Source organism: Euwallacea fornicatus, chromosome 17 (assembly GCF_040115645.1).
Source record: "Euwallacea fornicatus isolate EFF26 chromosome 17, ASM4011564v1, whole genome shotgun sequence".
Classification (NCBI taxonomy): domain Eukaryota; kingdom Metazoa; phylum Arthropoda; class Insecta; order Coleoptera; family Curculionidae; genus Euwallacea; species Euwallacea fornicatus.
Genome location: NC_089557.1, coordinates 2,593,287 through 2,607,500, shown reverse-complemented (window position 1 = coordinate 2,607,500; position 14,214 = coordinate 2,593,287). Strand labels below are relative to the sequence as shown.

General features: G+C 42.8%; 1 protein-coding gene across 8 annotated transcripts in view; it reads right to left on the bottom strand.

Annotated features, from left to right (window-relative positions):
* Positions 1–14,214, bottom strand: part of ci (cubitus interruptus) — a 47,545-nt gene that overhangs the window by 9,027 nt on the left and 24,304 nt on the right. For 3 of the 8 annotated variants that reach the window (XM_066292531.1, XM_066292532.1, XM_066292530.1), the window contains exon 3: positions 2,341–2,462. In XM_066292531.1, the coding sequence (XP_066148628.1) occupies positions 2,341–2,462 (122 nt within the window). Of the gene's footprint in view, positions 1–2,340; positions 2,463–4,280; positions 4,447–4,466; positions 4,796–7,484; positions 7,741–12,438; positions 12,465–13,012; positions 13,162–14,214 lie in introns of those variants that run through there. The other 5 variants (XM_066292535.1, XM_066292534.1, XM_066292533.1 and 2 more) reach the window with 5 other exon arrangements.

Sequence of the window (14,214 nt, the reverse complement as noted above, 5' to 3'; positions counted from 1 at the left end):
GGAACGGCTCTAGCCGTGGAATTTCGACAGTGCACCAACGAGTTTCCGTCGAGCTTAAACGAGGTGCGAAACGAAATTTCGGACATCTTTCTTCTCTTATCTGCGGCATTTCAAACCATTTACTTTCTGAAATCTCTTCCGGATTCGCCCGAAATTTCCGTTTTGTCGGAATGGCAATTTTTCCGGGCGGACAAGTATTGGTGGTGGAGAGATTCCTTCCTCGCTTTCCATTATTCTTCTGACATCGGGAACAAATCTCGCACCGATGTGCGGCATTGCAAACTTTCAAGTGCGAAAAATCGCTTTTCTCCTGAAGGAATTCCCTCAGAGAAGTTTCGTTCGATGGCAAGCTTCGGCCTGCGCCTCGTACGGAGAAGCAATGTTTTAACTGCAGCTTTCTCGTTTTGAAAATGAGCGACCAAAGGTCAGTTTGGTCCTTTCTAAACATTCCGATTACAAATCGCGAGGCCAACGCAAAATGCAGATTTCCACGCAGTTTGACACGCAGAATCACGAAGTGTCACCAGGGCAAATGAAATCATACGCGAAAGTAGCTACAGCCTCCTTAAATCGACGTAAAATGCCTATTCACCATGTATTTGGGCGGACTCCACACATGGAATTTGGGCAATCCGCCAAAAAATAAAGTGTCAGTGATATACAAGGTGATTTTCGACGCAATGGCCGGGTGACGCAGAAGAAGTGCACGTGTGGTGGGTCACGGAACAGACCGATTTTTCATACTTGACTAGCGCATTATTTACATAAAACTCGTCAAGCAAGTGCTACGTAAAATTGACCACTGAAGATGCCGTTGCGTGCAAAATGGCCCCCTTCTCTTAGAAATGAATGCACCCTACGCCACAAGTCATACTCTGCCTAACTCATCAATACTCACAACATCACTTTTTGTAATGGTAGACTTGTTGTTGAGGCAGTTTCATGGAGCTTCCTCAGTTTCAGCGGGCAACGTGCGGACGAATTCTTTTAAAGTTCCCCAGAGAAAAAAAGTCACGTTTATTTAAATCTGCTGATCGCGGTGGCCACTGTTAAGGGCATTTGCACGACGTATTCGCCGATTTGAAGGCTGGTGGTTTAAAAATTCTCGAACATCCGTACAGAAACGCAGAGGCGAACTATCGTGCCTACGTAATGTAGTAAACCACATTTCGCGGCGTATATGCAAAGGCCAAACTTCCAGTAGCTCATCAGGAAGAAGAGCAAATAATTTGCGCCGTTGAAGCGGTTTGGTAAGATAACTGGACCGACCAAATATCGCCCACTGGTACCTGCCCACACATTTATTTTAAGCTCCCTTTGGTAATGATGGGTTATTGCAGCATGTTAACTTTGATCCGAAAATTCATGACTGTTGCGCAGAGTCGTAATCGGCCGATGTGTAGGTCAAGCTCGGTGCACGAAAAATGCTCCCTGGAAAATTTTATCAGTAACTCATGGAAATTAGAGAATTTTTTAAGAGAATCGGGTGTGCTTGGATCCAACTTTCGGATGGCAAGGGAACTTTTACGTTGTTCATCACGCTGTTCAATACACTTTAGAATCCGCTGTAATAAATCAGTAGGTGACTAATAAATCTCGGAATTTCTTAAGAAAACCCGGGTTTCGCTTGATTCTCTGAAATATAAAAAAAAGTCCTTCGTCAGAACACAAAGTTGTCTTATGGGCGTTTCTAGCGCAAACCCCCGTAATACCTCACGTCACGCAACCTTGTAAGACTCTAATTTATTATCCATAATGTCTTTGCCAGTCTACAAATTACGAAAGTCAATTGTGACTCTCCAGTCGGTTACGGTCGACATTCGTCTGAAATTATGAAGAAAAACATGGTTAACAAGAGCGAAAATAGCTGGAGCCACATTTAGATCCAGATGCGTCCAAGACTCGAACCACAGGCCCGTTTTTATGGCCTTCTGTTCAAATAGCACGAACGACTTTTGTTTTAATGGTATCTGGGTGCCCTTCCTGTATTTTATTGGTTTGTTTAAGACGTACGTTAAAGTTTATGGAAAATTTTCATGGTGTTTTCCTTCGCCGCGGGCTGCGCCCCGGGCAGTATTTGTTTTACGTGTCCCGGCGCCCTTTCGGCGATTTTTATTATTTCTCACATCAAATCTGTATCTACATTCGCTTATTTAATAATCCGGTCTCGACCGGAAACGAGCAGCCATTGTGCGTGTCACCACAATGCCCGAAGAGAAAAATAGGCGCCCGCATGTTAATTCTCATTGAACGACAATAAGACACTTCAGGCGTGGGTTCTCAAGTGGTTCCCTTTTTCCCGTCATCGGCACATAACGAGGAGGAAACAATGAAACTTACTGTGGATCGAGTTTGCGGTGGAATGTTGAAGGGAGTAGAGATACTCCATATGAGGAGCCAGCCTGTAAGCGGGGTGTAACTCCCTGCTCAGCAGGATACTGCTTCCGGGGCTAGCACCAACACTGCAACAAAAAAGGAAAAATTATAAATAACTCCTTGAGGAATGTCGCCAACCTCCGACACAAATCTAATTAATTTATACAAAGAGTAAAACAAACACGGCCGGTTTAAGCAGTGAGGCTTGTATAATTCCATGCAAATGCTTTTGTCTAAAAACGAGGAGGTGTTGAAGGGGCCTAATTAAACCGAGCACTGCCAGTTCGCTTGAATTCATTAGCGCGAACATAACACTGCGGGCGCCTGCAGTTGTATGCTCAGTCCTAGGTATAAGTTACATTTGATTAAATTCACTTTGCGAATGGAAAAAAAAAATGTTATTTAGTGCCCAATCAGGGCTTGGGTTGGGATCGATCACTGCCGGCTGCGAGCAGGTCATATCACAAGATTTTGCTCGAAAAAAATCCCGTGTCCGATCGGGTCTTCTAAGGTCGAGGAGATTAGGTTTTCAACAACGGCACAATCACAATAACGAAATAATACGCTGCGTGACATGGAAAACCGAACGTCCGGTAATGACGGTTTTGAAGAGAAAGGTTTTTTTTTCTGTGTCGTGCGCGGCAAATTAAGTTTTAAAAAAAGTCCACCAACTGCGCCCGGGTTCGAACCAGGGACCGCGGACAGCTGTCCGGCCCGTCGCGCTGCCGACGCGCCGAGCTACCAAGTGGCAGCAGGACGTGGGAAACGTTGGAGAGCGGTAGCAGTGGTAGCTGGATCAAACCCAGCCGAAGGCGGTGGTCTCTATGGGCCGGCTGTGATAAAGTCGTTTGAAATCGCCGCCGCGGGTTGCTCGATACGGCGGTGCCGAAAAATCGAAAGATTTTTTTCATTATCAGCGGCGACTCCCCCACCATTTTCACCATTTCTGATACTCCGAGAGATTGAGCTCTTCGACATCAACAGGACATTTCACAAAAAAAAAAAACCAAAAACACAAAAAAAAAATCGCACCTCTCGCCGTTTCCGAGATATTTCCAATTAAGTGTTTGGTGCGTTGCCAAGGAGATTTATGAATACCACCGCGTCATTAAGCGTTTGTACTACAAGGTAGGCCACGAAAACGATAAAATGTCGCACGGGCGCCATTTTCGACATTTTTACTGACAATAATTAGTCATAACTACGCTAACGAACGGCTTGTTTAATTAATGTGATAAGTAAATTGTGTTATACTTTCCAGAATAGCTCGACATAATGAATTCATTAATATTAAGTTAAGAATTATGGCCGTGTTTATGCGCAATCAAATTGCACTGCTGCGGACGGTTACCGGGAACTCAATCCCAACAACAGGCAACCAGATAATGGTTGTTTGTTATAGGAAAACCATATTGCTCATCACAGCATTCGTAAGTTCATTGCGTCGAGGCACTCGGGAAAGTATGACACAACTTACTTATCACACTGATGACTGATTATCGATAATGGCATTGTCACTCAAAATGGCGGCCGTGCGTTATTTTTTTTTGTTTTCATGGCCGACCTCGTAACAAAAGAGTTAATCAGTAGATGGTATGTGCAAATCCTTGGCAGTGCGCCGAAAACTTGGTGCGAGACATCTCTAAAATGATCGAAAGTGCGAGTTTTTTTTTTACTTTGAAGATAATTTGGTGTGCTTTACGATTAACCCGCCGAATACAGGGTGAAAAATTTTACACAACGTACTGGGTGTGGTGTTTGAGGTCCTTGAGAGTCGTGCACGTACCCCACTCCTTTATTCCCCAATTACTTTTAATAAGTATAATAAACGTGTGCTACAAACGAAAGAAATCGAGTTGGATAAATCATAAGATACTTTGAAACGTTATGCATTAAAAAATTACCATTAAAATAAAAATTTATTCCACAGTTTGCATATAATGAAAATGCTTTAATGTTCGTTGCAGAAAAATTCCTCACACTTGTAGCACGTGTTAATGTCTCATGGGCAAAACCAGCACTTTGATCTCTTATATTGCTAGTAAACCGAAGGAGTTTGTTCCCGTCTCTACTCCCAGACACCTTTCTACCTTGCTTATTTTTCCACTGGTTCTTCCGCGTGGACAGACTGTAAACAACGCTCCACTGACTGATGTAATTCTCTTGGAAGTTATTGGCACAGTTAAAGGTCCAGTCCATAATCATCTGCCACTTTGGGGAACGACCACATTTCGATTATTGGAAGCCATCACACATGTTTGTCCTGGGCCCGGGTCGATATAATTCTGGTCCCCGAAGCGCACTACACATTTGAGTTCCATCAAACCACGTTCGGTACTTTCATTTGGATCTAACACAAAATAGTTCTCGACGTTTAGTGAGGGCAAGACGTTTCGCAAAAAAGGGGCCGAATGCGATAGAGTGGACACAACGAACGCGACTAACTGCTGTCCGGTGATGTTTGTACAGTTGAATTTGAGAAGTTTAACGCTTTAGATTGGGAGCACCAAAAACCCTCGTTTTTTTTGAAGAGCAAAAATTTATATTCAATTTATTGCTTTGTTGCAAAAAAACATATTCTACTCCAAGCAATTCACACGGTTGAAAAATAACATTCCTGCAGTTTGATTCAAAAATAATGTGTTTTAACAATTATACATGAGAAAAGCAAAAACATGATGTCGTCAACGACCCCACCCGTTAGTCGGGGGGTCAAATATTTTTCATGCAAATACTCTGCAAATTTTGCTTCATAGTCGATTTTTGCTAGAAGGCCCGACAGGGAGCATCTGCTCTTTGAAGACGCGCCTGAAATTTGGTTCCTGAACACGAACTAAACTGTTAAAATCATAGAAAAACGATTTGAGATTCCCCATTTACTGCGAACCAAATATAAGGTGTAAAATTTTGTTTTCAGCATTTCACCGCACTGCTGGCGTCACTTCGTCTTGCAACCAAACGCTTGATCCAATGCGGTGTAAACCTACACAAAATCCCATATTTACGGTTTCTTTCTAACCCGAGCTAACCTGGGCAAAACACACGTTTTTGCAGTATATATATATATATATATATATATATTTTATATATTTTGTATATATATATATATATATTCTATATATTTTGTATATATATTTTTTGTTGTTAAAATGGGCTTTCCACCGCCACATTTTCTGGCATTATTGATTCCGCTTTCGTGTAGTTTTTGAATTTAACGGATAAATAGCATCTATTAATGCCTAATTAATTCCTTCCGCGACTCCAATTAACTTCCTTCACGGCCCTGTTGGCCAACAGAACTGCATTTCAGGTTTCCAGTAAGCTCACCGGAAAGATGGGTAAAAAAATCGCCGTTAAGTACCACATTAGAAAGTAATCTATAGGAAACGCCAATGATTGATTGAATATGCAATCATGTGAAGACATGCTCTGCATTCTAGATCGAAGTCTGCTGAAAAATGCAAACTATGCAAGGTTCTGCAGGTACACCCAACGCATGTAAAGCGAGCCTCATTTTCTTTGTTTTAAGAAGGCTTTTTCTAAGTTCTGAGACGGTCCAGGACAATTTCTACTTGAGCAATCTAAGGAGGATCAGACACTAATGATTAATAATGGGAATGCCATGCCGACGCATAACAGAAGATGATAAAATTTGAAGAAGGCAAGATGTTCCGCCTATGGTCCAGTGTCGTTTTTCAAGATCGTTTTGTTAAGACTCTGCATGTTAATTTCTCGGAGTTGAATAGGCAGACAGGCAGGGTCCCCAAGTGAGAGAGAGAAACATGTCTCGTAGCCCCGGTGTATAGCTTAATTTTTAGTAATTTATACTTGTGAGTGTGTATGCGAGAGACACAATTTATGTGCCTCTTTCTTATTCTGATTAAGCAATTAATTTAAAACGCCTAGCTTTTTAACATCACGGGCTCGGCCATAAATGACCGGCATTAAACGGGATTTTTCCCGTTCTTTTTCTCTTTTTATTGGATTATATTTTCATTTTTCGAGGGTATCGCACTGCGTGATCCTTGCGCTTAGGGCTTCAGCTTGTAAATGCAAACGTGACCGTCTTAAGGCTTCGCCCGAAAGAAGACTGACCATAAAACAAACTGTTCTTGGATGAAGTTTCTTGCTCGGTTTAAAAAAGCAATTTAAATTTCGCCGGGGGGGCCTTACATCCAACCGAACGGCCTACACAGTCCTTGCTTAATGGCTTCATTATCTTATGTGCTAAAGATAATTCGCGGGCTATGAAGAAAATCAAAAGTTGCTAATTTCGGGTTCGGAAAAAGCGCCATCCGAATCGAATGCTCTTGGGCGATCTAAACTCGGCAACGTCGTCGGGGCTTCTTCAACCCAGTGCAGATAACCCCATCTCGATGTTAATTATCCGGATTAGGACTTTAGTTCCCACTCTCCCGACTTCCATTCTATGGAAGTCGATAAAAGCAAAAAAACGCACCGAGGCGCGGCCTCAAGAGTATCTCTGAGTAGTGTCCACTTAATCTGAAAGTGAATCAGGAACGCTTTTATGGAGACAAAAAGGCAACGTTTAAAATTTAAGAGGCCATTCGAGATCGCGAGTACCATGTTGGAACCATCATGAATATGTAAAATCGGCCGATGGTCGATTAGGATACATGACCGCTGGCGTTTTTGCACAGCGGTAATTCCTACCTTCCATGGGAGACAAGTTATTTGGGGTATCCCTATCATTTCGGTAGGAAAATTGGGCTCTATTTGCATATAGATTAGCAGAGTGAGGCTGCTGCCGCAAACCAATATACATCTTCATTAAACCGCACAAAGCTCAATCAATCTTCCATAATGACCGGTTGCTAGTACTGAGGTACCAGCAATAGTGAGAACCATCGCGAAATCTCCCTAATTAGGCCCTCAGCACGTTCGTAGCGCCCACGGGACAGGTCAGTTCTATTTTACTTTTGCTCATTTGCATTGAGTATCGACTCAATCGTGAGAATGACCGGTTCGCTGCATAATGTAGCCGAGCCTTAAATGCCCAACCAGCCGTAATGTATTGCGCCAACCCTTATATGTACTTCTTGACAAAAACATTACCGAATATTATGTAACCCATAAATTCTAAATACCTGCGCATCATGTGATTGTTCTCCGCAGGTCCGTACGGGAGATAATACGCCTCGTGCACCATTTTTCACCACCTCAACACACCCACCCCAATTTGAAAACTAATTTTCGTCCAAGACCTCGCCCTCGCCAAGACCTTCGTTGGCTCATCCCATGTTGCCACTACCAAACTACAATACCGAAGGCGCAATATCCTTGAACCTGCTAATCTTAACCAATCTGTCAACACTGACTACAGCAATGCAACACACCAACGTCTTTCTTGGCCAAATCGCTCGGACAATGGGTAGAAATGCTGAAAAGTCTCTCAGGTAGGGAGGGGTGTGAGACGACGGCGAAGAAAGAGGAAAAGGAACGGATCCCCGTTGTTCTTAACGATTCAGGTCCATTAAAAGCGAAATAAATTTGAGACCAAACGGCATTGAAATAAATTTTTGACACTTGTCGGGGTCCTTGGAAATTTGTTAAATAGAATCGTTAACGCCGCTGACGGTTCGGCCGCTTAGAAAGTTGGCACCAGGCTGAGAGGGATGCGGATGACTGTGCGATGCAGGTTTTTGTCTGAGAATTCTGAATCGTGTCTGATCTTCGATATTTCGATGGGTTTCGGAGATATAATAAAGTGATTTGCAGCGTAACCAGAATCATCGTTGAAATGTGCCGAGCGTCACGCCACTGGCGGCGAAATTGACACGAGCCGTGGCCGAAACTCGCGAGGGCGAAAAGTGCTTTTCGCATGCGTTTCGCCCTGCACTTTTCGAACGGACGCGAAAGTTCGTCGATCGCAATGGCGTGGCACGGATGCGCACCTATGGAAAGGGGTACTTTTTTGTTTTGTTCGGCAATAGAGGATCAACCTCAAGTGGGGTTTTTAAAGCTGTGGAAGTGCGCACTGTTCTCAGTCAAAACAAACCAAGAGTAACGTTGAGCCTTTGTCAAGCACTCGGGCTGTTAACGTTTCGGCGACAAATCGGAACATACCAAAATGAGTATCAGAAAAACGAAAATTCGCAGAATTGAAGTGTGCGGAATACCAGAATGTCAAATAACACCACGCGGTTTTGAATTCTCCCCCCTCTCTCTCTCTCTCTCTCTCTCTCTCTCTCTCTCTCTCTCTCTCTCTCTCTCTCTCTCTCTCTTTCCTTCTCTTTCTCTCTTTCCTTCTCTTTCTCTTTTTCCCTCTCTTTTTCTCTCTCCTACGAACTTTTTTAACAATTTTTTTTTTCTAAGTAACATTAAATAGGAGAAAAAATACTATCTTTGGACGATTGTTCATTTCTTTAATGTTGCTTTTGAATTTTTAAAAAATGTAGGTTTGTTAAAAAATTAACGCCGTTGGGGAGAGAGGGTGAGAGTTTAGAGCCGCACGGTATGTGAAACATCTTGGAGATTTCTCGTCTCAATCGCTGAAGCACGAGAGCTTTAGGCAGGAGCCATGTAATGATTCCGAAAGGTTGATTTCAGGTACCTGATTGGTGTTTGAACATGGTGCCTAATTTAATCCGTCTTTTTAAATTTTATTATTTGTCTTGCTAATTACCTTTACACGTTGTATTTGTTAGCGTTCAGTTCCTTTCTGCGTCCAAGTCTCGTTTAAGCTTAGGTAACCACGTGTTACCCATCCTTGCTTAGCAAGAAACCACTCTTTTCAAGTAAAATATATGCAGTTTCTGTGATTTTACGCCTCTCTGATAATGATTCCTTGCTAACGATGCAAGTATTATTCCATTCTGTGACTATTAATCAAAGGCACGCCGGCATACATTTCACCCATGAAATTCACTATTTTTTGTCTGTTCATTATCGTTTTCTGTTGCGTCTTTCGTCGCTGTCTTTGTAAGTTCTGGTCGTGGTGGGTTTTTTGTTCTAAAACCTGTTCGGACATTGACTTCATTCCCTAATCTCTTTATTTGGCCTGATATAGTTGTAACGCAAGATGTAAATATTCTATTTTGGACTTGCTGCATTAGAGGCTTTTTGAAATGTTATTTACGTGCAAAACTACTATAAGATAGTTGCTTTTTCATACAACATTTTTTATGTATCGAAATTTCCTTCATTATTTATTTAGTTCAACCCCCTTTTTACCATGATTGGACGAAAGAGGTGTAATTCAACGGTTTAGAAAAAAGTATTCTTCACATTTTTCACAGTCGTGTGCGAAGAGTACGCGCCTGCATTTTTATGCTACTAGTTCTTTGAAGCAACCCGGGGTGAAGGCTTATACCTTATATTAAAAAAAAACGGCATATTATTTAAAAAAAAAAACAAATTTTCGATTGAATTGCCCCAAGCAATCGTAAAAAAAATTTCGTAAAATGGGAAAATTTCCAACTAAATTTACCCCGGCAAACGGGGCTGCTCCCTTTTTAACTTAAAAAAATTGACGTTTGATGAACTTCACCTCGACAAAGTTCTTTTTTCAATTTTGAGAACATCCAAAATCATGCCCGAGCTGGAAAAATCGTCCATCGATGACGGGACTTCGAAGCAAGATTTATCCACTTCATGCAAATTTCCCTGTCAATATTTTGTTGTACTGCACCGACTTCGATGCAAAGGGCACAAATTCAAATCTCGCACTCTTTAGCCTGTACCCACCTCTTATGGCGCATTCGGGCGCCCGCACCGGCGCGCACTCATTCCAGCAATGGGATTGGTGACGATTTGTGCCTGTCCTGTTTTAGTATGACGTGTGGTAACATGTCAAACAGCCGCAGACAACGCTTCATGGCTGTTGCGTGCTTTCTGGGCGGCCGAATTTTTCTGCAGTTTCCCAGATCATCACGGTGGTCTTCGGATTTCGACCGCCCTCTTTATGGATACATTCTCCAACGTGTCCATAATGTGTCCTCCTTGGCAACCAACGCATTTTGCCCGATGGGTCGACTCTGAAACCCATCAAACCAGTCCCCTGGAAGTACTCCCGACAAATACATATTTTCTCTAGCGTTTGGCGTCCTGACAAATGTATTACTTATGACAATAAACTTAATCGTTTAGGTGTAATTATAATCTTCAGCCCGGTAAAAAGCTTCAATTACCTTTAATTACGGTAATACAACCAGACAAGCCATAAAGGTAAACCGATATTAAGACCTGGTAATTAGTCCAGCCACAAACTGGTTTAGTTTGCTCGCCTTTACCAATCGTTAAGGCGCTATCGCACCGACACCCTAACGCTATCCAATTTTTAACGTTATTCCCACGGTTTACTCTAGATTACAACAATTACTACCGGTTTTGACCTTAGGCATGTAAACTAGGCACATGCCAATTTAAAGGTGCAGCTCTAAGAAGGAGATTCTTGGGAATTTATTGCTGAGTGAGTCTACGGCTACCGTAGAGCGGATTAAACGGTGTAACCCGGTTGATCCAATTAAGAGGGCCCCTTTGAATATTTAAGACTGTGGAATTTCTATACCTGAGTTTCGTTGAACAAACACCGGCCGGTGCTTTGCATAATATTCCTCTGGTTGTATCAAATGCAACAACACGTGATCTAATTGCATAATTTTTTCAAGTGATAAATGACTTACCGTTGCACCGAAAGTTACGGTTAAAAGACAATCGAGAGAGAGAAAGGGTTCATGTTGAGACAATCCCAATGGTCGACCATTGGTAAAGTACTTAATAAAGACGTTCGCAAGGAAATCTCAGGATTTACCACCCAAATTCTCCTTAAAAGAGTGGAGGAGCGCGGCTGGGAATAAAGGAGAACAAAATTACAGGCTGAAAAAGGCGTACAAGATCACGGGCTGAATATGATGAAGTTACAAAATCCGGTTTTCTTCTGAGAGCTGGGTATAATAAAGTCGTTAATCATCGTAGACTTGGGCCTAACCTGCCCGGTCCGGCGATATTCGATCTTGGTTCGGTTCTTGTATTAACAGATTAGTTCGTTTAAATTTCGATGTATACGAGGACGATCCGTTAAGTCTTCAGGGTGTTGTCCCAACTTGCAGCGTGGGGAACTTTCAACGGGGCATTTACATTTCGATCAGTGACTGGGCCTCAGCATTAGTTCGATTTCTCGGCATGGTGGGACAATAAAGTTTAAAATATCATAGGTCGAATATGCATAGAAGGCCAAAAGTCCCGCATCGATTCGTTGAAAACTGAGGGAAATACTTTTCATGAAAATGCCGGAACACGTCAAACATTGTTTTTAGTTGTGCATTTTTCGTCGTGGCCGACATGTTACGTGCAATTCAACAGTTATTGAAACATTTGGAATTGGAGTGGCCCGCTGAATCGCCCGATCTGACCGCTACGAACTTTTTTATGGGGTTATCTGAAACATGATACACGTGGCACCATAAGAAAAACGTGAAAAAGTACATTTATCTACTATATGGGTAATCCTGTACCCATGGCTGTTCCGTCGAAAAATACGTACTTGATGTGTTTTGGCATTTCCTTGAGAAGTATTTTTTCGATTTTTAAAGAATTTACACAGGACTTTTGGTCCCCTATGTATACCTACATGTCCCAAAATTAAAAGGACCGGTGCTGGTACCTTCACCGAGAAACCTTTATTGAGTAAGTCTAAAATAAAAAAAAATGCTCATATGTTACTTCACCGACGTATGGTCTCCTGTGTAGTAAGAATAGACAATATTTGGTTACCTATGCTTGAGCACGAGATCAACCTCAGATGAGTGAAAAGGAACTAAACGCTAATAAATGCCACATCGAACAAACGCAGAAAATAAATATTTAAAAACAAGAACTGGTCTGATTGGTTGTAATGATCGTACACCAACTACTTACCACAACTCAGCGTTTTGCAACGACGACATGACTCTTATAAAAAAAAAGTGAACCGTCAAAGAATCACTGAGGAGTGATGTCAAATCAAACGTCATTCTTAGCAATTGACAAGAGAAAGGTAGAGAGAGAGAGAGAAAGAGAGGGGGGAAGAGAGGAAGGGATTTAGACATTTTAAATATTTACCTCTCATACATTTTAGTTAACCGATGAGTTTTCCTTCTCTCTTGCTCAGGTTCTGAAGACGGTGACAGACTTGTCAACGGCGAAAAAAATGGAATAAACAAACGACAAAAAAATAAACGAATGAACGGCAATTGATTAGTCGTGATTATCCCATGGAATAACTGACGTCGCTTAAACTGTCAAATTTTCAGACTGTTAAAGTCTAATAGCGAGTGCGCAGCTCGGGCGGGGCAGCTGCTCCATAACAGGAAAAATTCTCAGGAAAAACCAAACTCGACACTTTACATGCCCGAGATGTAAATGAAAGCACACGCACCAGTGTCCGCCCGAGTCCACTGCGGTAGCGGGAATCGTGTCCGTTTGCCATCTGATAAGCGGCGGCCAATTATCGGCTCCGCTGACGGTCACGTGACCCAGGTGTTAATGGGCCTTATCGCGGGCCCTTGGGCGCTCTTAATTAGCCCCGGGAATTCGCCGGAAATTTTAATGGGGGACGGATATCTCTAGCCGGCTATCTTTCAATTTATTACTCTACGCGCCGACCGGCCTCTCGTTGTTAGTATCTTTCACATACCTTTTGAGTCCCAAGTCGAAATTCGCAACTGCACCGAAAACTGGCGGATAGAGTTGTCCGTGAGGCAAACGCGACGCGACTGACCCAAGTCCTGGTACGACCACCCAGAAGGTACTGCGATTCGTGGAGTGCGTCCTGCAATCAGAGAGCGGTCAGGACTAAGTCCTGCGGAGAAACACTGCCCGTCACGTACCGCTGGTTTTTTTTCTGTACGATTTCATATTAAGCAATCATGTCGAAAATTAATTGGCGCGGCGCGCTTATTTGGGATGAGTTATTGCAGTCACAAATCCGTCAAAGATCGTTCAATATTCAATGCGACTTGAAGGTCTCTAAATCAATCAACTGCAGAACGGAAGTTAATGGGGATTAAACCACGTCCTGATAATAAAACATTAAACCTTCAGATTAAAAAGTCGTGATAACGCAATAAAACACAATACATTGACGCAGGGACTGAGACAAGTACATAATCACACGGGATGCCAAACAAAACCAATCAGACTGAAAAGGAACACGCCGTTGAAATAAAGCAGAGTCAATTCTTCTCCTCGGGTTGATTGTGTATCTTGTCTCGGGACGTTAGAAATCACTTGAAGGCAATGATGGACGAGCATTCAAGAAAGAATTCGATGATACAGTGCCTGATCGTGACAAAAACCAGCTTGCTGGGAACACAGACCCATCGACAGAGAGGGACTGATAAATGACCGAACTGGGACGATGGCGACACTCCAGTATGGGCAGCAGGTTTTCGTTTCGAACGCTCTCGGTATTCCTCTTTGGACTATCGGGTTGAGATTTTTATGCTGCTGTATACTACGAAATGTTGCATCGCGTTGGTGGAAAATCGACCAATCCGGGTCGAACAATCACGTTTGACAGGTACGTTCAAGAACCCTCCGTTGCAGTTCTTCTACCGTCTCGAGGGTACGTCGACGAACATGATTTCGATACAGTCGCGAAGGAAAAAAATCTAACGGGGTCATGTCCGGAGAACGGGCCGACCAAAGATGATCCGAGTGGATACCCTCCACCTTCCGGGGAGTCTGGGTGCGAGTGCGCCAACCGGCTAGAGGCAACGTGTTAAAGCAAACGGGGGCCTATCTAGAGATGCCTTCAAATCGGTTCCGAGCAAAGTGACAACAACAAAAAATTGACAATTATTCAAATGTTCCAGTCCAAATCGAAATTGGACGGGC